General features: G+C 40.4%; 1 protein-coding gene across 1 annotated transcript in view; it reads left to right on the top strand.

The window, feature by feature from the left end:
• CNTNAP2 (contactin associated protein 2) overlaps window positions 1-25613 on the top strand; it is a 1643672-nt gene that overhangs the window by 584003 nt on the left and 1034056 nt on the right. Inside the window, exon 3 of the mRNA XM_054019209.1 lies at window positions 5299-5492. Coding sequence (XP_053875184.1) covers window positions 5299-5492 — 194 coding nt within the window. The remainder of the gene's footprint in view (window positions 1-5298; window positions 5493-25613) is intronic.

Here is a 25613-nt window from a genome sequence, read left to right as displayed (position 1 = left end):
ATGTCTTTTAGGAATAACCCAGGTTGATCCTGGGGGTCTCTGCTTTTGTTTCATAGCTCTAGCCCTTTAAGAGTCCAAACAAAAAAGGGAGAAAAAATTTCTTCTCAGTTATTTTTCTTTTCTTCTTTCAGAATTCAGGCTGATGGGATGACCCCATTTTGCACTTAGCCTCTCCATTTAGTTTGGATAGCCTTCTTGATGAGCAGGAAGCAATCCTTCCTGACAGATTCACAGTTTCAGAGCAAACATTTTTTACACTTATAAAGCAAAAACTTTATCATTACCTTATAGCGTGTGATAAAGATATTGTAAGTGAGATTAATGCATGCAGCAACTTAAAAAGCATTTCATAAATTCTGAACACTAAACGCATTGTTGTATGTTCAACAAACACCCATTTTAACCATACTAATACGTAGGTGAACCAGACAGGTTTTTTAGCAATGAATTTGTCAGTGCTCAGCTTAGGCCTAAAGCCATGGCAAGAGCTGGCACCGGATTTGCCAATGTCACAGCTACTTTATACCAGTTTTGGATATTTTAAAGTTAGGAACATCAGCAGATGTCTGTCCACAAGAATAGTATTCGCAAAAAGAACAGGAGTACTTGTGGCACCTTAGAGACTAACGAATTTATTAGAGCATAAGCTTTCGTGGACTACAGCCCACTTCTTCGGATGCATACAGAGTGGAATAAATATTGAGGAGATATATACACACACATACAGAGAGCATAAACAGGTGGGAGTTGTCTTACCAATTCTGAGAGACCAATAGTATTATAGTATTATAACAGATTGTTATATATGCTAATAAGCTTGAGGTAAATGGACGAGTAACCTATGGGAAAAGGGCTCCCCAATATTAGTAGTTTGAAGAAATACAAATAAAGAAAAGGGGATGAAACTCCTACTTAATATGCATTAGGCATAATAGTCTCAGTATAACACATTATAAAAACTGAATCCCAGCCTGTGTGCCTGGGGAGATGTAGCTATTGGGAGACATTCGGATGATGACCACTGGTAATGGTGACGAGGAAGATGATGATGAAGAAGATAATGACTAACACTTCAGGTTGTTAGGCAAGGGATGGTGTGAGTATATGGATGCTCAGATGCACATTCTGAAATATCTCTAACTATCTTGGTGGGTTGCAGTGTTTCTAACTTTGCTAACCGTATTAATAAAACTATTACAAATACAGAATTTTTTTCTTAAGTGTGAGTGTTTGTAATCGTGTACATCAAGGTTCTTAGTTGAACAGTAATTCTAATAATATTGGGCCTGATCTTGCGACAAGATCCTATCCAACCTCAAATTGTAAACTGGGAATTCTTAAATAATCAATATAATTAGTACACAACCCATAGGTCAGGCAATACTACCTTAACACTAGGTGGTGCTATTACCCCGACTTATATATAATATATATAAAAATATATATTTACAATCTAAATAATGTGTAATACCTTGTAGTACCTTGTGCCATTGTGCACTTCAGGAATAGGCCCATGTTGTTGCTTAGCGACAGGAACCCAGGAAACACTCCGGGCGCTACCAAACGAGATGCCAAGCACGCTGATGCTAAGTTTCCTCCAGGGTAGATTGGCAGAGGCCCTGGAGGTTTTTTGCCTTCCTCCGCAGCATGGGGCAGGGATCGCTAGCAGGAGGGTTCTCTGCCAATTGAAGTCACTAAAACACAGGATTTGGGGACTTCAACAGCAGAGTCAAGGGAAGGGGTAGGGACGGTTTTGTGGCCTGCAGCATGCAGGGGGTCAGACCAGATGATCATAATGGTCCCTTCTGACCTTAAAGTCTATGAGTCTATGAGTCTATGAGTTCATTGTAGGGCTATTGTGGGGGAAATAGTTCATTGTAGGGCTATTGTGGGGGAAAGTCCATACTGCTCTATGGACAAAAAGATTGAGTTTCCAGAGAGTTCAATCCTAAACATTCCATAAATGCTAAATACAATTTAACAAATTAAAAAGGAAAAGAAATAATAGAAACCAATCAGATTTCATCTGCTGTGAAACTTCTGTATACTTTTATACTCTGATTTAAAGACTGCAACTGGTTTAAAGGGCATCCATTCAGTACCATTTATGCTCCTCACACCCTGTCTATAGTGGGTCAGGAAGCTAGTGGTCAGAGTACCTTCACATGGACACCTTTTTATCATTGTGTGCCATCAGCTTCAGATATACCAACATGGAAGGGGATATTGGCATTGATTGAGTGGAGGGGCTAATCTACTAGATCCACAAATAAATGTACCTAGTCACTCAAAACCAGTGCAAAGGGGAAATAAAGGAGGTATATTCTGGTTTGTCCTGCCTTATTCATTTTTCTATGAAAAGTCTAGTAAATCTGATTGTGTATGTGTGTGAATAAATATCACCATAGATGCTTTTAATAATTACTTTAAATTCCCACATTATACTATGCATGTAAATGAGCACTAAACTAACCCCCGATCATGGTGGTGTAAATCTATAACACCTTTTGAAAAATTCAAAATTTCAAGCCATTGTGGTGCTTTCAGGTTCAATCCAGACCTGGAAGAGCTTGTGTCAACACCTGCCCTGCAACTCTAGGTGCAAGTTCCTTTTTGAAAGGTGACCCCAGCAGTCCCGAATTTCCCCACAACCATTTGTCCTGTAGTGTCCAGCTCTCTCACTGAACACTTACAGAAATTAAGCTCCCTGAAAGAGATAGTACCCAGTAGTTTATTACCTTACGTGGGGTTAACAAACACTATTTTAAACAAGCACTGAAGTGGTTTATGGTAAAAGTAAAACAAGTATATTAAAAGTACAGAAATTAAGCTCCCTGAAAGAGATAGTACCCAGTAGTTTATTACCTTACGTGGGGTTAACAAACACTATTTTAAACAAGCACTGAAGTGGTTTATGGTAAAAGTAAAACAAAAATTAATAGGATTAAGTGATACCAAGGTTAAGGAATAAAGATAGAAAGGATCACAAGCAAATAAAAGTAAAAAAATATACTTCTAAAAAGACTAAAACTTGATTTCAGCAAGTTAGCCTTTGCATAAGCAGGTTTTTCACCTATACTCAGAGACACCACGACCACCCCCCTTGGCTGAAGGATCCATCGTTCTGTGATTTCAAGAGCTCTGGACCCTTTAGTGCCTCAAGTGATAGAAGCCAAAATGGCTCTTTCTCTTTGCTTATTTCTTCATTAAGTTCTTTGACCCTGCTTCAAGAGACGGGAAGGCTTTCTGGGCAAGCAGTCGGCAGCCCCTGCCAAGATTGATAAGTAGTCCTCTTTCCCCACTTGCTTTTCTTTGTCTTTGGTTACACCTTGCTTAATTTACATCAGATACACACTCAAGTAGGCAGAACCACATTCTTTGTCAGGCATGGCTTAGACACTGCTTGCCAAGTACCTTTTAAGACCATATTCCCAGTCCGTATAAAGTCCTTTATGGGTTTACCATACATATATCAAGCAAGAATATTAATGATCAGTGAGTTATTAGTTTTCCAATGGTATGTTGCATGCCACCTTTTCGGTATTATGACAACAGCATGCCTGCTGGTGCTGTGGTGCTCTGAGGATCACAGCCATATACACACAGTTCACTACGTCACTATAATACTAGATCACTACAGTTAATATAAGTTTCAGAGTAGCAGGTGTGTTAGTCTGTATCCGCAAAAAGAACAGGAATACTTGTGGAGTTTCTAAGGTGCCACAAGTATTCCTGTTCTTTTTACAGTTAATATAGTAACAAAAGGCACCCATTTCTTGTGTGAAATGATGGAATCACCATCTCAACAATTTAGAGACAGAAAATGAAGCGGTATGTAGTAAGTGGGCATATGCTGAAAAAGGCCAAGTCTGTGTGACTTTGACTTCCACCATTGGTTGGTCTCAGTGACTATACAACTGCCTCTTTTCTCCAAATTAAAGGCTCTCTCTGGAAGTTGCCCTGTGGTACTGCTGATGAAAGTTCTGGCTTTGATTCCTGTGGAAAACCATCTTGCCTATATGCGTATGTGACCATAGTTCTTTGTAGTTGTGTTGGTGAGGTTTGTTTGCTTTATTTAATAAAGCCAGCTGATTGATCAGAAGGCAACCTAGGGGCTGCCTAGAAGGACTGGGGTGTAAATTTAGTCCCACCAATAGAAAAAAGTAATAGAAGTTACCACATGATAAACTAAATGGTTTTGCACTATCACATAGTACCTGCCAGATCCTAGCAATGTGTTTGGAACAAATCGTTGGAGTCATTTTAAATCTTTGCAGATTTTTTTCTGCATAGTTATCTCACATTTGAGTATAAATATAATTATTCTCTGCTTTTTCCCAATGTAATACTTACAATTATTGATATAATTTTGCAAAAACCCATCACTTTCACAGTATAGCACATTATGCCACAATCTCAATGTCTTTTATAACCCTGTGTGTAACTAACTGCTATTTTCCCCTCTAATATTTTGAGCTTTAGTAGAGTAAGAACTTGCATTAATGTCTTGACACTCGCTCTTATCTATGCACCATTGTCCTTGTTTATTAAGAACAGTTCAACACAGTCTAGTGATTGAAAAGAATATTGCTAATAATATTACTATCAAGTTAATTCATAGCCCCATAAAGAGTGATAATACATTTTTCAAGCATCAGTTAATGTACTCTGTGACATCCTGTACACCCAGCAAATCAAAATCAGAGCCATTTCTGCAGTACCTTTCCTTTTTAACTACTGCTGATCTGATAGATATTCTTTGAGGTCTATGCATTATTTCAGTGAAATGCTGGACTAAGAGGGAAGGAAATTAGAGATGCATGCTATTATTCCCTCCCAATTAATTTGTATAATCTTTTTTTAATTTGAAATAGCATTTAAAGGGTATAAGGAATCAATAGATTGTCACTGATTTGCGTCAACTGACTCTGACAAAGAACGTCATGGAAAATTGCTCAACCCTTAACAATTAAAGTTTGACACTTACTAATAAGTTCTAATTAAGGAATTATAAAGAGAGTCTGATTTGTAGGGTATTCCTTTACATCATATAACTACATCATAAAAAGGTTATAATATCAATCTGAAACAGCTTGAAAGAAATTGAGTTTCCTGTGGCATATATAAAAGAGGTGACCATTTTTTTTTAGGTCTCATCACATTTCTTTTGTATATGTTTTAATTGTGTTAGTGTTATACTGTTCTCTGCTTACACCCAGCAACTAGCATCTTTTCAATGACTTCACTTCAAAAGCAGCCTGGATTAAGACATCTGATTGTCTCGTTTCAACTCAACAGGGGCTGGAGGCTGGTCTCCATCAGATAGTGACCATTATCAATGGCTGCAGGTGGATTTTGGAAGCAGGAAACAAATCAGTGCTATCGCAACGCAAGGCAGATACAGCAGCTCTGACTGGGTGACTCAATACCGGATGCTGTATAGTGATACAGGGAGAAACTGGAAGCCATATCACCAGGATGGAAACATTTGGGTAAGTCACTGGCCTAAAACTCAAGCACTATCTCATGCAGTGCACTCCTTTGAATGGGCTGACTGGTCCTTGGAAAATATATATGTTAAATAATGGAGATATCCCATCTCCTAGAACTGGAAGGGACCTTGAAAGGTCATCGAGTCCAGCCCCCTGCCTTCACTAGCAGGACCAAGTACTGATTTTGCCCCAGATTCCCAAGTGGCCCCCTCAAGGATTGAACTCACAACCCTGGGTTTAGCAGGCCAATGCTCAAACCACTGAGCTATCCCTCCCCCAATGTTCTATTGATCTCTATTGTGTGTATATGAAAAGAGCATACAATTTTATCTAAAATATAATAGTCTAGCATTAGGATTGTTGACTGTTAGGAATTCCATTTCTAGATCAAGAAAGTCAATGTAGACTTATGGCAGCTCTCAGAAGCTGCTGAGCAATAATGAACGAGTGTACAATATTGATAATTTCCTCCCTGCTCTTTCCATTCTCTCCATTTTTCTCTACTTTATTCCCTGTATGTGGGACTCACAAATGGACACACTCAGAATCTCTTTTCCCCACTGTATTGCTTTTCATTAAAATTGTCAAGAGGTTTTTCGGGCATGGGATCTCAACCTGAGGGGGGTCATGATCTCTAGAACCAGGACTCAGGGAGATCACAACAATGCTCTCTTTCTTTGTGGCAAGATGGAAAGGGAAATAAAGCTGGGAGGGGGGTGATTCCCAAATCTGTGTGTGTTGCAACATGAATTCACAGTATGGAAAAGGTTGAGAACTATTGTTCTAGAAGAAGAACAATGTTTACCCTCCTGAAAAACAAAAAATAAAAATCTTTCCCAGGGTTGCCTTACACACTTAGATAATTATAAAAAATGTTACTTTGATGTTTGTAGCATTTCTCATACTTCAGAATATTTATTGTATTAAATACCTGGAGAAATACTGGCTATATATTTGGCTATCTAGGGCAACTGGAAAAATCACTGAAGATGACCATAGCAATTCAGGTTTTGTACCTCTGCATTAATGGATCCTATTAATATCTTCACCCAACCCATGAATTTTGGAGAATACTTCAGATTTTTTTTATTAAGTCATTGGACAGACACGTGTGGCTAGATCCCCAGCTGATGTAAATCAATGGACCTGCATTGAAGACAGCGGAGCTATGCTGATTCACACCAGCTAAGGAAATGCCACACTGTGAGTGGAAGGTCAGAAGTAGTTCAGGATTCAGTCGTTGAGGGGGCAACAGGGCCTACAAAATGGAGTGTTGCCATATTCCTAGATTTTGGAATAGTTGATTAATTTTCTCCTGGAATTGGAAGCTGATTCCTAGACATTCCAGGAAAATCCTGGATCAGTGTCAGCCGTAGGTGAGAACAGAGTCTATTGTACTGACTGTAATGTGTTAGAAATGAGGATATGAAAAATTGTGGCATTCACAGTTTCTCTGGGGGAGAACACAAAACCATATATTTACGAACTGAGAATAGAAAAAGAATGTATTGCCTTGGACTGTTTGTATTCAATGTTAGTGCAGCAGGGTTTGTTACTGCAGTCAGTAATGTCACTTTTGTTTTGGCCTTTCACCTGTGTCACAGAGCAGCAATTAATTTCCTCCTTCTTCTGAAAAGTTTAACCTGCAAAAGAACAAAGCTGTTGCTTATCCTCCTCTTCCTAAAGGTAGTCATAGGAGAGGCTTCTTCCTTTTAAAATATATACTGTATGTGGAAGGCACAATGAAGCATTGGGAATCCAAATTAAATAATAGGTATTGTGTCTAGCAAAAGAAGTACTAGTCTTCATTATAGGCAAGAAGATTTAATATTGTGCTGTTTTATGTTAAAGCTCAGAATAAAAGAGTTCTCTTACTCAAGTTGTTTTAAAAATATTTATTAAAAATGAACTTCACCAAATACACAGAGTAAGAGGAAGGATTTAAGAGGAATTTATTACACATGTATGGTATGTAAAGGTTGTCATGTTTGTACCAGATTGATGTATTGAAAAACCTAAGATATAATATGAAGTGGAAAAAAATTAAAAAGGAAGGGAATAAAGGTTAGGAAAGAAGAGAAAGTGCCATGTGTGAATCCTAGACATTGCCATATGCTCTTTAAGGAATAAGGGGCTTCTTGCAAACACTTATGAATGTAACTTGCTATATGTATATATATCTCCTCACTATATGTTCCATTCTATGCGTCCGATAATGTGGGCTGTAGCCCACGAAAGCTTATGCTCAAATAAATTTGTTAGTCTCTAAGGTGCCACATGTTCTTCATGTGGGTGCCACATGTTCTTCATGTGGGAATAGTCTCACTGAACTCAACAGGACTATTCGTGTCTGGAAAGCTGCTTAAAAGTAGCAGTGTTTGCAGGATTGAGACCTAAGAGAGTATTTTGAAGACGGAGTTTGAACCCCAAGGAATTCCCCCTCAGGAGCACAAGGAAAGAGAGCAGAGTAGTTGCAGCTATTTGACTGAAGAGTATATAAACAGGACAAATTCATTGATGGCTGGCATGCTGCTTGAAGAAGGAAAAAACTGCTCTCCATACCTTGAAGGGCAAAGCTTCAAACCTTTAGCTGGTTTATTTTAAGCTTTGAATGTTTGTTTGCCCATGTTGCTGAGGGTTTGGGGGGAGGTCCTTTACTCGAATTAAATACTGACCCCCTGCCTGAAAGATTTTTTCCCCCTTCCTTTGTTACAAACAAGAAAGCTCTGTGATTTTTGTGGGGAGGATTGTGGATCTCTTAAGTTCCATGTTCATCTTGGCTATCACCTGCAAAAACTTAGAATCATAGATGTGACTTATTCACCACACAATGCTTAATTAACAAAATTGGTTCCTGTCTTCTCGGGGTGGAAACCACAAGAGCAGTTCAACAACTCAGACCTTCTAGACACATTCAGAACATTTTATCTTCATATCCATTTATCTAGTTGGTTTCCCAAATATATAGTATAACCAGTCCCTTGGGAACACTGATGGCCTGCATTTTCTTTCTTTACCCTGGACAAGGGCATTAGAAAATAAACAAAACAAGGAATCATTTCTCTCTCCCTTCCTTTTGAAGAACACATCAGAACAACTAGCATTGAGGCTTAGAAACCAATCTGGGATTTTGGCTATTATAATCGCTTTCATGTAATAGAAGTTTCCATATCTGGAGAGGACAGCCCTTTCTTTTATCCATTCTTGAGGACACAGTCCCTGCCCTATCTCTGATTCAAAAAACAAACATAAAACAGCGTTGAGGAATATAAACAGAAACCACTGTAGGTCCCAACATGTGTGCCCTCTTTGAATAGTTTAAATGGCTAATTTTGAGCTCTCCCTACCACATAATGTGCTGACTTTATTTTTAATTGGAAATTCACTCAGTATTTACTGCTGCTGTAACTCCCCCTCTTCACCCTATAGACCATTAGAAGGAATAGAGGACAGGTACCAGGGGTCAGACAGCGGCAGTGGGTTCTTAGGGAGCCATGCAGCCAGGAGGAGTGGAAACCAGTATAGGGAGCATCATGAAGAGACAGACTCTCTATGGTGGCAGACCAGATTCTTAATTATGTAAATTGATTTATACCAGCGGAGGATATGCCTTTGAAAGTTTAAACTCACAGGGTCAAATTCTTCTCAATTACATGGGTGCAGCTCCATTTGAAATCCCTTTAAGAAGAATTTAGCCCAGAGAGCTTGCCACTGGGTTTTCACTGTCCAATGTTTTTACTCACCTGAGAGTGGCAGCATATGACCTTTAGGCCTAGTCTTCACTTACCGGCTGGTCCGGCGGCACGCCATCGATGTTCTGGGATCGATTTATCGCGTCTGGTTAAGACACGATAAATCGATCCCGGATCGATCCCGGAAGTGCTCACAGTCGGCACCGGTACTCCAGCTCGCCGAGAGGAGTACGCGGCGTCGACGGGGGGAGACTTCCGGCCGCGTCTGGACCGCGGTAAGTTCGGGCTAAGGTACTTCGAATTCAGCTACGTTATTAACGTAGCTGAATTTGCGTACCTTAGTCCGAAGTCCGGACTAAGTGGGGACCAGGCCTTAGTTGCGATCCCAACTTCCTTTCATATACACCTAAATGACGTTGTTCTTTGACAACAGTAAATCTGAAAATAAAGGAGAAAACAGGGGGACTGTCATATTCTGGGTGCAACTCAGACCAGCCAGCGGTCATGCCACCACTTGTATTATAACCCTGAATGTCCCAAAAATGCTTCTGCTACTTGTGGCTTCCTGCCTGGGGGGGACACAGCCAGCATGCACTTCATGTTCTGTATAAGGTACAGCTCTGATTCAATTGCTTTGTATCCAACAGCCTGCCAGCAATTATCACAGACACATTCATAGGCTTTCATGAAACACCTCACTCGTACTTTTATAAATCAGTAATATTGTTACAATCAGTTGATTCAATTGCTTATCATTTGAGGTTTAGACCACCTGTCTTTATAGTCCTGATAAAGTTTCTCTTCCTCCCCTGCTTGATAGCTTTGTTTACCTAATATATACATTGACCTTCATTGTTTTTGCCTTTCAATCAGGCTGGTAAGAGAAGCAAACACATTCCTTTGTCTAGGGCAGACCTTTTTACCAGTTCCCCCTGACATGCCTAGTTTAAACACACCTTAGCCATGTTTCCAGCATATGTCCATAACTCTTAATATAAACCACGTATGTACATCATGAAAGAATGTTAATGATTACTGAGTTATTAATTGTCCAATTATATATTACAAAATGTCTTTTAGTTAGATTCAGATTATAGCAATGGTGTATTAGGTATAGTGAGTATGTCAGGCCTGACAAAAATTGCTGACACAGAGGAAGGAACCACGAATGGGCCTCTATGTCATAGGGACAAAGGAAAATTGAAGTGTAGAGTTCAGCAATATTCAACAATATAAAGCAGTTATTATATCAAATGATACAGCCAGGGGACAAAATATGGGGAATAAAAGGAAATAAAAAAAGAAAAGCTGGTTCGGGGAGGTAGAATAAAAAGGAAATAATTCCAACAAAGACCTCAGTAAGAACAAACCACGATAATCTTCATAAAATGTTAAAATGATCCCCTTTTGTATGCATTAGTCGGGGAAAAAAAAGTTCTATAATTACCTGCTAGGTAAGAGACAAATCAAAAGTCTCTCAGCAAATCTGTGATGGGGAAAGTGCTTTCAAGGTGAATTTAGAGTAAGTTTCCCATTTCTGTTAAATAGATTTTCTGTCCCCACCCCTCTCAGGCTTTAGGATATTTTCAATTCCCATGCATTTTAATAAGATGAGTGAATGTGCCCTCTTTCCATAAAAATGCCTAGCAACTAGTGAATTCTGATCACTTTTCCTAACTACACTCTTGTATTTTGAGTTTCTAATTTTAAGAGGTCATGAGGTTTCCCCACATACGTCAATCTGCTGGGGTGTTTCATATTAGTATAATGTATAGGTATCAATATAGATGTATATCTATATCAAGTATATCCAGCTATCTGTCTGCAAAATACATATCAGATGTGTTTCTGTGTTTGATATTGTTCCTCTCCCCTAACCCCAATATAGATGTTATAAGTGGGTCATATTAATCTTGCTGAATATAATGCAAACATGTCCTACATTGTATAGTGCTGGGTTGAAAGAGAATGCTCAGAACTTGTGAATGTACTCCAGTGCAGAACTTATGAATATACTGCAGTGCGGTAGAGTGGGAATAGAAGATGTCTAGATTCAGGCCTATCCTAGAGAAAATTGGAAGAATCTAGCTATTTTTATTCCATGCATTTGGAGGGTGTTTATATTTAATTAGACATTATGGTGGTTGTTTTTTTTTAATTTGACTATGCTAGGATAAGTCCTGATCAGCTCTCTTCTACTATCTCATTTTCTTATTCTTGAGGATCATGAGTACAAGGAAGTAGTTTCTGAAATAAGTTTGAGTTACAAGTTGTTAGGAAAGGTAGAGTCAAGACATCTGATACACAAGATGAGAGTCATATTCTGCAATTGATCATCTCCTGTTAAATCCTGACATCTGTATGACTCCATTGATATTCAGTGAAAGCAGATTTTCATCCCTTAGAGCGAATAAAGCCCTGTACTAAGTGATTGTTACACCCATAAAATGGATGTTGATTCTGTTTATGCCAGAGCTAAATTCAACACATTATGTCCAAAGGTGTTTATCAGTGTTTACTCCCTGCTAATGATAGAGCACAGGACTTGGGAATATCATCCACTAATGGAAAGAAAAGGGATGTTTTCATCCAAGATACAATATGTTTTAATTGAGCACAAAAGTTATACACAACATTTCTATTTTGGGCTTTCTAATTCACTCCTTATTCCCTTTCCAGAACCATTCGTCTCAGTGAAGACTCTCTTTAGTTTCTTCCTGATTTCTCCTCTGCTGCTTGTTCTGTCAAAATTACTATTTAAAAATGTAACCAAATCTCTGAGAAGATCAGGGCAATGAATTGATATGCACTCCTGTTCTGCAGGAGAGACTGATCCTGCTTAGTATTGGAATAATACAATCTCTGTATTGAGCAGCTCTATCACCGTATGCTCCTGTAGAGACAAAGCAGGTGTACTGACACCCAGCCATAGACTTTAAGGTCAGAAGAGACCATTATGATCATCTAGTCTGACCTCCTGCACAACGCAGGCCACAGAATCTCACCCACTCACTCCTGTAATAAACCCCTAACCTATGTCTGAGTTACTGAAGTCCTCAAATCGTGGTTTTAAGACCTCAAGGTGCAGAGAATCCTCCAACAAGTAACCCGTGTCCCACGCTGCAGACGAAGGCGAAAAACCTCCAGGGCCTCTGCCAATCTGCCCTGGAGGAAAATTCCTTCCTGACCCCAAATATGGCGATCAGCTAAACCCTGAGCATGTGGGCAAGACTCACTAGCCAGCACCCAGGAAAGAATTCTCTGTAGTAACTCAGATCCCACCCCATCTAACATCCCATCACATATTGGGCATATTTACTGCTAATAATCAAAGATCAATTAATTGCCAAAATTTAGGCTATCCCATCATACCATCCCCTCCATAAACTTATCAAGCTTAGTCTTGAAGCCAGATATGTCTTTTGCCCCCACTGCTCCCCTTGGAAGGATGTTCCAGAACTTCACTCCTCTAATGGTTAGAAACCTTCATCTAATTTCAAGTCTAAATTTCCTTATGTCCAGTTTATATCCATTTGTTCTTGTGTCCACATTGGTACTGAGCTTAAATAATTCCTCTCCCTCCCTGATATTTATCCTTCTGATATATTTATAAAGAGCAATCATATCTCCCCTCAGCCTTCTTTTGGTTAAGCTAAACAAGCCAATCTCTTTGAGTCTCCTTTCATAAGACAGGTTTTCCATTCCTTGTATCATCGTAGTAGCCCTTCTCTGTACCTGTTCCAGTTTGAATTCATCCTTCTTAAACATGGGAGACCAAAAAAGCACACAATATTCCAGATGAGGTCTCACCAGTGCCTTGTATAATGGTACTAACACCTCCTTATCTTTACTGGAAATACCTCATCTGATGCATCCCAAGAACGCATTAGCTTTTTTCACAGCCATATCACATTGGTGGCTCATAGTCATCCTGTGATCAACCAATACTCTGAGGTCCTTCTCCTCCTCTGTTACTTCCAACTGATGCGTCCCCAATTTATAAAAAAAAATCTTGTTATTAATTCCTGAATGCATGACCTTGCACTTTTCACTATTAAATTTCATCCTATTACTATTACTCCAGTTTACAAGGTCATCCAAATCTTCCTGTATGATATCCCGGTCCCTCTCTGTATTAGCAATACCTCCCAGTTTTGTGTCATCCGCAAACTTTATTAGCACATTCCCACTTTTTGTGCCAAGGTCAGTAATAAAAAGATTAAACAAAATTGGTCCCAAAACTGATCCCTGAGGAACTCCACTAGTAACCTCCTTCCAGCCTGACAGTTCACCTTTCAGTATGACTCATTGTAGTCTCCCCTTTAACCAGTTCCTTATCCACCTTTCAATTTTCATATTGATCCCCATCTTTTTCAATTTAGCTAATAATTCCCCATGTGGAACCGTATCAAATGCATTACTGAAATTGAGATAAATTAGATCCACTGCGTTTCCTTTGTCTAAAAAAATCTGTTACCTTCTCAAAGAAGGAGATGAGGTTGGTTTGGCACAATCTACTTTTTGTAAAACAATGTTGTATTTTGTCCCAATTATCATTAATCTCAATGTCCACAGTCAGTGCTGAGCTGAAACAGTGAAAATAGCTTTGGTAGGAAAAAGAGCTTCTGGTACTGTATCCTCTTGCAGTATTTGCTATGTCTGAGATAGTCAAGTTAACCACTCATTTCCTATTGAAAGTTCATGGGATTTGGGTGTGTCATTCCCTTGGGCTCCTTTGAAAATCCCAGCCTACATAAATTTTCTTAGAGGTTTTATAAAAATTTACAGTAAATGATAAAGTAGAGCAAAATGGTCATCCCTCAACTATTGAGTAATACATTTAAAAGGTCCTATATATCTCAGCAGTCAGACTACCCTAGTTTGCATACTTAAGCATATTCATGCCCCCAACTCAGCTCTCCAAGGTACATCTGTTGTTGGCTTCACAATGAAGCTTTGCTCCTCTTTCATTTGACATTTGGTGTCAGTTGGTATGGGAGAAGTAGAAATACCTGTGATTTGGGTCCTTTGAGCCCTGGATAACGGCTGTGACCTTATCTCTAATGGGATCAAGGTAGAAATCAGCTTGGAGTTCTTCCCAGCCCTGGTGAAAATGGATGGGTGTCACCTGTCTTATTGACATCATCCCACCGTTTCTGGGCCAGAGTTCAGCTCCGCCTCAGCACTTTTCTTGCCCCTCCCTCCCCCATCACAAGGGTTGCTCTAAACCTTGCTTCCTTCTTCCCTAAGGGTCCCTATTGCCCCAATCTCTCCTTCCCATTATGACCTTTTACATTAGATAGGATGTTCTCTATTGAGTTCCCACAGTGAACCACCCCTTTGGGTCTAAATCTTGAAAAGGGCTGAGCACCTATAACTTCCACTGAAGTCACTGTGGCTCAGCATCTTCTGCATGTTGCCAACCTACAGGTTGAGACCCCATGACAGGAAGAATATGGACACAGGAAAATAATATTGCTTTTGCTCTAGTGAAACCAAACAATATTGTGGATATGATGTAACTGTCACTACCACTATGTCTTTAAAAAATAGATAGTGTGTTGACAAGACACTTTTATACTTCAAGCACTTGCTGCCTCTGCCTTTTTAAAACCCCCAAGACCTGTGCAGAGAAACAGCAGTTCTGTGTTGTAAAGAAGAGAGATAGATGCAGATGACACTAAACTGGGAGGAGCAGTAGATATGCTGGAGGGTAGGGATAGGATACAGAGGGACCTAGACAAATTAGAGGATTGGGCCAAAAGAAATCTGATGAGGTTTAACAAGGACAAGTGCAGAGTTCTGCACGTAGAACGAAAGAATCCCATGCACTGCTACAGACTAGGGACTGAATGGCTAGGCAGCAGTTCTGCAGAAAAGGACCTCGGGGATACAGTGGACGAGAAGCTGGATATGAGTTAACAGTGTGCCCTTGTTGCCAAGAAGGCTAACAGCATTTTGGGCTGTATAAGTAGCGGCATTGCCAGCAGATCGAGGGACGTGATCATTCCCCTCTATTCGACATTGGTGAGGTCTCATCTAAAGTACTGTGTCTAGTTTTGGGCCCCACACTACAAAAAGGATGTGGAAAAATTGGAAAGTGTTCAGCAGAGGACAACAAAAATAATTAGGGGGCTACAGCACATGATTTATGAGGAGAGACTGAGGGAACTGGGATTATTTAGTCTGCAGAAGAGAAGAATGAGGGGGAATTTGATAGCTGCTTTCAATTACCTGAAAGGGGGTTCCAAAGAGGATAGATCTAGACTGTTCTCAGCAGTAGCAGATGACAGAACAAGGAGTAATGGTCTCAAGTTGCAGTGGGGGAGGTTTAGGCTGGATATTAGGAAAAACTTTTTCACTAGGAGTGTGATGAAGCACTGGAATGGGTTACCGAGGGAGGTAGTGGAATCTCCTTCCTTAGAGATTTTTAAGGTCAGGCTTGACAAAGCCCTGTATGGGATGATTTAGTTGGGGGATTGGTCCTGCTTTGGTCCTACTAGATGACCTCCTGAGGTCCCTGATATTCTATGATTCTATGATAGCATGCTCATATTTGTGCAAGGGGGAAAAAAAGGTTTTATGTAAATAAATTGGGTGAATGTATAAAAGATATCCTGAAGAATACCAGCCAGGGGACATCTTAAATTAAATGGCAAAATGTATTTAAGACAAATGCTTCTAGAGTGTTTCCTGTTCATCAGCAATATTTTGTTTTGGAGCAAAATAACAGAAGTTGCAATGGTTGCGTAAGAGATTAAAAGGAACACCAAAACTGTCATACTAGATCAGAACAATGGTCCTGCTAGTTCAGTAAACCTAGCTAATATGCAATGTATAGGTGGAAAATTCATCATCTCATGCAAGCAGCTACTGAGTATGCTGACATAGGGTATTGTAATTAGTCTTTCAGTCTAGAAACCTTAAAATTCCACTTTTTTCCTCCCCCAAATGGGGAATCTTTAGAGTCCCTGTTTAACATAAATATAAGACTATTCAATGGTACTCGCCTCTACAGAACAAGTGGAATTTTAAGGTCCTAGTACTATATATCATTGTGTTAGGTTGCATAAGAGATGTACATTTACATTCTGGGAATGGGGCTGGTCTTTGTATGGGATGCTGATTATGGGACATTATGATTTCTGCTGCATAGTCTTCCTCTGCCTAACTATGAGAGCCAGGTAAATAACACTAGTGTGATATCCTAGAGCAAATGATAAAGGATATTAATTCAGCACACACTTTATATAACAGAGGGTGAGAAACACCTCTATGCAGAGGGCCAACACCAAGCCAATGCATCCTTATGTTCCATACAAATCTTCAAAATAGGATTAAGTGGGAGTGAAGTGCCTCTGCACAGGGGCTAATTGTCCCTTTGGGGCAGTGGAGGGAGATTTCAGCCAGAGCACATAACAATGCATTGTTGTTCAGGCATTCTTTTCTTAGGGGTTCCTTTCAGATACTTGGTTCTTATCCTGAGGAACATGTGTCTGTATAAAACTACCAATTTTTTAAATGTAGGTGCCTAAAGTTAGGCTCCTACATCCATATTTAGGCATTCAATCCGTTTAATTTTCTGAGAACTTGGGCATGTAAAACATCTAGATCAGTTGTGGCAGCTGTGCCCAGCTTCTCCTGAAATTAGGCCACTTGTCCGGATGCATTAAATGTGAATATATTTCCCCAACTTTGAAAATATATGTTGCTTAATATATACACATACACTTTCAGAACTGACACATTGTCTCTCTCTCCATATATCCAGTTTGGCACTGGCTAACATTTAACAAAATATCCTGTAGCAGTTTTACTTGGGAAAAGCACCTTTCTCTCCTCCCTTATCCCCCTAGGACTACCTCATGAAAAGCAAACCCTTTTCGCAGATTACAGTATGTACATATATTGTGCAATTAGATTTACAAATGACTTTCATTATAGCAAAAGGTCTACATATGATAAAAAAATCTGCTATCTGACACCCTTGATCTTTTAGAGTTGAGAGATATTGATATTTTGCTGCTGTTACCAGGTAAATAAAACATACTCTGGCATAAGCTAACATACTGTAGCAAATATTTCATTTAAAAAAAAGTAAAGGTAATTATTTGAAGATTTAAAAAGTTATGATGTTTAGAAATGTTAACGGCCTCCACTGTTAATGAATACCTTTGTTGTAATTAATTTTGCTATCTCTTAAGTAATTGTCCTCTTTCCATTACATTAGGAAATATGCTATTATGGGATGTATTTTTAATTTAGTACTTTAGGTTATGTTGTGTTAAAATATTTCTGCAATATTATGGCTGACCAAGGTTTCTACACATGGTTCTCTGTCAGGGGAATTTAAATGTTGCAACCCCAAGGGCCTCTCCGGCAATTTGCATGTCCCTAATTTGCATATGAACATACACATATATTACATAGCTCAATATATATCAATATATGTATATGACATTACAGTATCAAGGAATGGGACAACACTTCATAAACTATGCACACTTTACACTGTATTTGACCTCAAAGGTACAGTGAGTAATTGCCAAAGACGTGGTCGGGCTCTTCCTGCCAGCAGCCCACCAGACTGCTGTAAGGGGAATTCAGCCTCTGGTGTTCTAAGCCTCCGGAATCTGAATAGAGCCCAGGTACTTCCTGAATCATGGGGTCCCTAGGGACGGTCTTGGAGTGCAGTTGTCTATTGAATGCTGTCTCCTGTTGAACCTGTACTGACTCCTCATATTCCCACTGTAGCTTAAACACACTCTCTTCTAGTGTCCCACCAAAGGTGGGAGCCTTCTGGGTCACAGTTTAACTCTCTCAGAGGGTATGTAATAGGTGTGGCATATAACACACAGGCACACTTTGCTGAGGCATTTAACACATTGTTGCTCTTTACTTAATATCACAATAAGTACACAGATATATATATATATAAAAACCCTACCCATGTTCTCTTTCACTCTGGTTCACCCTTCCCTTGGGAGTCCCTGGGGGACCATCTAGGGTGACCAGACGTCCCGATTTTATCGGGACTGTCCCGATATTTGCTTGTTTGTCCCGCATCCCGACTGATGTTAGGTCGGGACACTGGACAAACAAGCAAATGATCCGGAGCCCGGAAGTCCTTGCTCCCCCCCTCCCCCTGCTCCAACTCCGCCCCCTTCTTCCCCCATTGGCTCCCTCCCCGAATCCCCGCCTCTTCCCCAGGCTCACCATTCCTCCTCCCTCCACAAGTGCTGGAAGGAGGCCCGGGAGACGCAGGGGGAGCGCGGGGCCAGGGTGAGTGAGAGTCCGGCCTGGCCCCGAGCAGGCAGGACTCAGTCGGGCGGTAGGGGGAGTAGGGGGGCGGCCCGCAGGGCCAGGCGGCGGCTGTTCTCCCACCCGGGCAGCGGGACTCAGGAGCAGCCGCTGCTGCAGATCCCACTGCCACGGGGGGGGAGGAAGTGGCCGATGGCCAAGCTCGGCAGCTGCGGTTCTGGCGCCCGGGCCCAACCCCCCGAGCCTGGGCCTGCTGTGGCGACCCAGTGCGCATGCTGTGCGTGCCCAGCCCCTGGCCAGTCGCGTCTGGGCTGCTGCCCAGCTGGTGCAATCCTGTGGCGGACCCGGAGTGGGGGCAGCAGGCCCCAGCCCCCCCGTTCCGCTCGGGTCCCGCAGGGGAATGGCACCTTGCTCCCCCTGCGTCTTCGGGGCCTCCCTCCAGCACTTGTGGAGGAGGGTTTGTTTTTTTTTTCTCTGCCACCTGTTATTTTTTTTTTGCCACGCCCCCACGTCCCGATATTTGACCTGGGTGATCTGGTCACCCTAGGACCATCTTTGCACTTCCAGGTCTCCAGTTCAAATCCAGCCCCAAGTGACAGTGACTAGGTTATTGCCACCTAACAGGATTTAATAACTTTTATACATGCATCACAAAAAACAGAACCACTCAGAACCCTTGTTGGCAGTCTGAACCACCTGAAGATGGTTTCTCCAGGACAGACATAGCACTGGGCTGGGATGGGAAAGATTATGCAATTATGAGAGGGACCTTTTTAAATGTGCAATTTTGTGTGAACCATTCCTCATATGCAAACCTAATGCACACAAATAAGTAATGGTTTGCTTCCACAAACATTGACTTGCTAGGACACATGCGGGCTTATGTGTGTGAAATATTGTACCATTCAAAATCTGACCCTCTGTGAAGATTAGTATTCTATTTTATTTGTGGAGAGCCAATAGTGTGCTTGTAATATATATAAAATGGAGAAGAAAAGGCCCCTGCCTTGAGATGATTGCAGTGTAAGTTCCCAGTCCTGCAAATTCTCAGTGCTTAATTTTTAAATCAATGGGACTGCTCAGATCAGTGAAGCTAAACATATACATAAGTGTTTGCAGGATCAGGGCCCAAATAGAAACGTGAGACATAAAGCACTGTGAGACCGGACTTTGGGTGAAGCAATATTTCACTTATTTTCTGGAACTAAATACATAAAATAAATAAATAAATAAATAAGCACTTGTTTGGGTGGTGGATTAACTCTGATAGGTTTCACAGAAATGTGTTCTGAGGGGGGATTTAAGAAGCCTACTGCTGACCTGGTACCTGTCTGGGGCTATCTAGATAACTTCAAACCTCTTAATCCAATGCCTTTCACAAGCACTAAATTCACACTGTAAAATTTAAACAGGTCAGGCTCAGGCCAGGAAAACACCAGTGCAGTATTTGTCGAATTATTGTTAAGTTGTCTCATTACTCGGGAATTTCTTAAATAAACCTCTACAGTTTCACAAAGTGCTGGGTCTCTTCATAGGACTATGGGCAATATAGAATTTGCCAATTAATATAGATCCCTATTCAGGAAGATACTTAAGCATGTGCTTAACTGTAAGCATGTACTTAATTCCCAATGACTTCAATATTATAATTAATCAGCAGATTATATAAACATATAGGGCCATATTCTGATCTGTTACACCAGCATAAGCCCAGTGCAACTCTGTTCAAGTCAAGAGAGTTACTCTGGATATATACTAGTATAAGTCAGTTCAAATTGTAGCTGATAGCAGCAAAATACTTTCTGATTTATTTTTCCAACCCTAAAATATGCCCATCACAAATGTAAATATGCATAAGTTAAACATTACTAAATTGATATTATGTAAACTCTCAGAACTTCACTGAGCTAGCATAAGAGTATAAAATTCTTCCATATTAATCTTTCCGGCTTGATTGTGGAATCTTTTCTTATGTTGGTAATTCTTATCATGAGAGAATGTGTTGTCTAACATGATGCTAAATGCTCAGTATAGACCAAAAACTCTCTTTGTGTAAACTTGTTATGGCTATCCCTAGTGTCTACCTATTAACTTTGCTGAGCCGACACTTTAGGGTTTGTCCAATGAGCTGACCTAATGTTAAACATGACAGTCATTGTGCTGAATTGTGTTTACCATTGTGTTAGTTAATATGTGGACCCACTTAATTTGCTAACACGCCCTTGGTGAGCACTATCTCATAAGTAGTCCCAATAATTCCAATGACCGTCCTTGTGAACAGGTGTTTTCCATCTTGAGAAAGGGTCACACAGCTGAGCCCATAGAAAAATAATGCATCATGTCAAATTACAATTGCATCATAAACTCTTACTCCATATTAAAAAAACATGTTTATACCCCATCTCCAACTAGCAAAGAAAGAAACTCATAATACAATGCAAGGTGAGCTCTCATTATATTTCTTAACAGCATGATACTCTGTAGTATGGAAACATATGATACCAAATTCAAGTTTACCCAGTAAAGTGTTATGGTCCTGATCGGTCATTATTTTTAAATGTCTCTTTATACATATGTTCATTACTGGGTTATAATCCATGTGTCACAGTTTCAGGGTAACTGCACCTTTATTTCCCTTCTGTGGTCCCTCAAGGACACCCACTCAAAGGCACCTCTCCTAGGGGGAAACCTGTCTCATTTCCTTCTGACCAGGGGTTTTAAGGCTGCATTGGACCCTACCTTATATGCAATATCTCCAGCAAGCCAATCTATCTTTAAGGCCATTTGCCAGTGCATTGCTTTCACTACAAGGGCTATGACCAGTATATTTTCATCAGTTACAAGTTACCATGCACCTTCTTCTAAGAAAGCACTTTTAGTCTTAAGATAAAAGCATTACAGAGAAAGCATATAAAACCAATAGAAGAACCTACATGCAAGCTAAAAGCTTATCAGAAGCCATCCCTATTTCCAATATAAGTCTCCCAGTTTGACAGCAAACCACTGATAAGTACACTTTGAATACAGATTTCAGGGTAGCAGCCGTGTTAGTCTGTATCCTCAAAAAGAACAGGAGTACTTGTGGCACCTTAGAGACTAACAAGTTTATTAGAGCATAAGCTTTCGTGGGCTACAACCCACTTCTTCGGATGCATATAGAGTGAAACATATATTGAGGAGATATATATACACACATACAGAGAGCATGAATAGGTGGGAGTTGTCTTACCAACTCTGAGAGGCCAAGTAAGTAAGAGAAAAAAAAAAACTTTTGAAGTGATAATCAAGATAGCTCAGTACAGACAGTTTGATAAGAAGTGTGAGAATACTTACAAGGGGAGATAGATTCAATGTTTGTAATGGCTTAGCCATTCCCAGTCCTTATTTAATCCTGAGTTGATTGTGTCTAGTTTGCATATCAATTCCAGCTCAGCAGTCTCTCGTTGGAGTCTGTTTTTGAAGTTTTTCTGTTTTAAGATAGCCACCCGCAGGTCTGTCATAGAATGACCAGACAGGTTAAAGTGTTCTATCACTTCAAACGTTTTTTTTTTCTCTTACTTAATTGGCCTCTCAGAGTTGGTAAGACAACTCCCACCTGTTCATGCTCTCTGTATGTGTGTATATATATCTCCTCAATATATGTTTCACTCTATATGCATCCGAAGAAGTGGGTTGTAGCCCACGAAAGCTTATGCTCTAATAAATTTGTTACTTTGAATACAGTCTTTCAAACAGTTGTGCACCCATCTGATAGTTATTTCTTCTAGACCACATTGCCCTAGTTTGCTTATGAGAATGTCATGTGGGACTGTCTCAAAAGCCTTACTAAAATCAAGATATATCACATCTACTGATTCTCCCCATCCACTAGGTCAGTAGCCCTGTCAAAGATAATTACTGTGATTTGGCATCATTTTGTTCTTGACAAATCCATCTTGGATATTCTTTATACCCTATTGTCCTCTAGGTGTTTACAAATTGATTGTTTAATAATTTGCTCCAGTTTCTTTTCAGGGATCAGAGATAGACTGACAGGTTTATAGGTCCCCAAGACCTCTTTGTTCCCCATTTTAAAATAGGTACTATGTTTGCTCTTCTCTAGTCCTCTGGGACCTCCCCCACCCCCCATGTGTTCTCAAAGAACCTGAGTAATTTGCCTTGCTCACCCTTACTGTTTTCACTTCCTGGATGAGCTATGGTTCCCCTCCCTGCTGTGGAGTGCCTACAGTCCCAGGCCCACAATGAGGCATGAACAATTCATACACTTAATACAATATGGTCTCCCAAAGATATTGCAGGACGTTTCCCCGTCTGTCACATCATGCTTCATATGTTTTATAAACTTGGATTATAGGAAGCCGTGTCCTTTAATAGTAAAGCAAATACAAAAAAGGATTATGTTGAAGCTATGCTAAGGCTGAGATACAAACTTTTCACTTAATCTTACAAGTCTTTTGTGCAAAGGCCTCCAGTTGAATGTGCAGGGTAAGGTCCCTTAAAAGGAAAAAAAATCAAAGCTGAGGCTGGAGCTGACTCTTTAACTCATTGCCCTTCTCTCCTTGGCTCACCTCACTGTGCTGAGATATTTTTGGGGTCTGAGATCAGTGTTTGATGTGACTTACACTTTCACACACTGTTGCAATATTTATGAAAGGGTGAGTTATGGAAGTGGTTGAGGTTAGTTAAGGATAGGTTCGGTCTTACATTTGAATTTTCTTGCTTTATTGCTTGGTATCATAGATTTACTATAAAGTGAGCATACTTGGTTGCACTAATACCTTTCCTGTTCCCTTGAAGCCTACCGCTTTCTTTTTTTCTTTGTTGCTGTTTAAAAAACGGGGGAGGAGAGGACAGCATTAGGAGAACACATTAAAGATAAGTTGCTCTAAAATGGCATTTTCAAAGCTATATAGAGTTTATAGTCATAAAGTCAATATTTCCCAGTGCTCCCAAGGATAGGAGAATAATATAGTATATTTATTCTCTATGTAAAAGAATAAATGGACACAAATCAGATATCAGGAATGGTAACATACAAAAGCCAGTAGGAGAACACTTCAATCTCCCTGGACATTCTATAACAGATTTAAAAGTAGCCATAATTGAACAAAAAAACTTCAGAAACAGACTTCAAAGAGAAACTGCAGAACTAAATTCATTTGCAAATTTAACACCATTAATTTGGGCTTGAATAGGGACTGGGCGCGGCTAGCTCACTACAAAAGCAACTCTACCTCTCCTGGTATTGACACCTCCTCATCAATAATTGGGAGTGGACTACATCCACCCTGATTGAATTGGCCCTGTCAACACTGGTTCTCCACTTGTGAGGTAATTCCCTTCTCTTCATGTGTCAGTATAATGTCTGCATCTGTGATTTTCACTCCATGCATCTGAAGAAGTGGGGTTTTTACCCATGAAAGCTTATGACCAAATAAATCTGTTAGTCTTTAAGGTGCCACCGGACTCCTCATTGTTTTTGTGGATACGGACTAAGACGGCTACCTCCTGATACTTGTCTTAACTTCAAGACCTTAAGAACATTATTTTCAGTATAGATACATGTGACGAACTGGGACTGTTCTTACTGTGGTCTTTGAATGCTAACAGGGGAGTGTGGCTAGGATAGTCTGCATTGGGGGATGGGAGACTCACTGACGGAGACTACCTGAGCATGTAACATAAGAACCCAGGAAGGGGTTAGAGGCCAGGTGACACCGTTGCCCGGGAAACTGAACAAAGGCTGTGGGAGGGGTCGTTGAAGGCAGAGTTTCAGGAGCTGGCTGGGGGAGCTGGCTGGGAGGCAGATGGGGCTCTGACCTCGCAAGGGGCTGGGGCGCCCTGGGACCCCAAGATGGACCTAACTGAGGGGGATCCTGTTGTCTGTGCCTGCAAGACCTGTCTTGGACTGTATTCCTGTCGTCTAAATAAACCTTCTGCTTTACTGGCTGGCTGAGAGTCATGGTGAATCGCAGGAAGCCGGGGGTGCAGGGCCTTGTGTCCCCCCACACTCCGTGACAATACATAACTCCTCAAATATTGCAATGATTATGACAATCAGTGGGCTACTGGCTCTGAGTAGAGTTAAACATCATCCTTTGGTGAACTTTTTATACAGATACTAATCCAGGGGATCCCTGTAAAAAACATATGCCAGCTGGCACCAAAGCATCAGCCACAATAACATTCTTAGTCTTACTAGTTAAGATAGACACCATCAAATCAACATCAGTAAATCTCATGCCTCAGAGCATGACTTGACGGCGAAGTTCAAGAATGAATCTTTCCCCCATGTAAAGTGTTGCATGAATAGCTTAGTGCTGTATTTGACAGGGTCTTTTAGGTTCCTGTAAAGCATTAGATTCTGACAACTGCTAGAGGCAATATGTTGAACTTGATGGATTGTGGGTTTGATCCAGTATGATAAATCCCATATTCTTGTGTTTAGAATACTGTGTGCATATATTAAAAAAAAAAAAACATATGCCCTGGTTACTAAACCCGCTTAAAAGAAATTTCCTCCTGCAGGATTGGTGGCAGAACCAATGAGTTACAATGGAGATTTCAGACCCAAATGAATGCGGATAAACCCTTTATACAAACACTATTGTACAAAGTCTATGTAGAATGAATGTAAAAAAGAACTGTTTACAAATGTGTTAGATAGTTCTCTGGTATTTCCTACCTTGTTAATACTTGATTTTGCAACCTTAATGTTTTTAATGCAGTTTTGTGTGTGTAATTTCGTTGGGTTTAAAAAAAAAAAAAGTGAAAAATCTCCAGAAATGCCATCAGCCCTGTTGCTTCCCCTCTCCAACTCCCAGCTCTTTGACCCAGTTTTTGCCACTCCAGCTCTTCATTATAGCTCAGTTTCTGACCCTCAGCTCCTTGTTTCAATCCCTGCCCCAGGTCCAGCTCTTGTCCCTTCTGAATCCTAGCCAGGCTGCTTCATCTAGGGTGGGAGTATCTTAAGTGCAAATGGAATCTTCAGAGAATGTAGCTGCCAAATTCATTACTGAGCATGTGCAAACTACAATTTTGTGAAGGTTTATAACTTGGCCAAATTTTGGCCGTTTCTCACTGGAGGAGCAAAAGGCCCATCCCTGACACAAAGACAGTCTATAACTTGGCCAAATTTAGGCCGTTTCTCACTGGAGGAGCAAAAGGC

Source organism: Malaclemys terrapin, chromosome 2 (assembly GCF_027887155.1).
Source record: "Malaclemys terrapin pileata isolate rMalTer1 chromosome 2, rMalTer1.hap1, whole genome shotgun sequence".
NCBI classification, from domain to species: Eukaryota; Metazoa; Chordata; order Testudines; family Emydidae; genus Malaclemys; species Malaclemys terrapin.
Note: the sequence above shows the minus strand (reverse complement) of the source record. Positions and strands in the feature narration are given on the sequence as shown.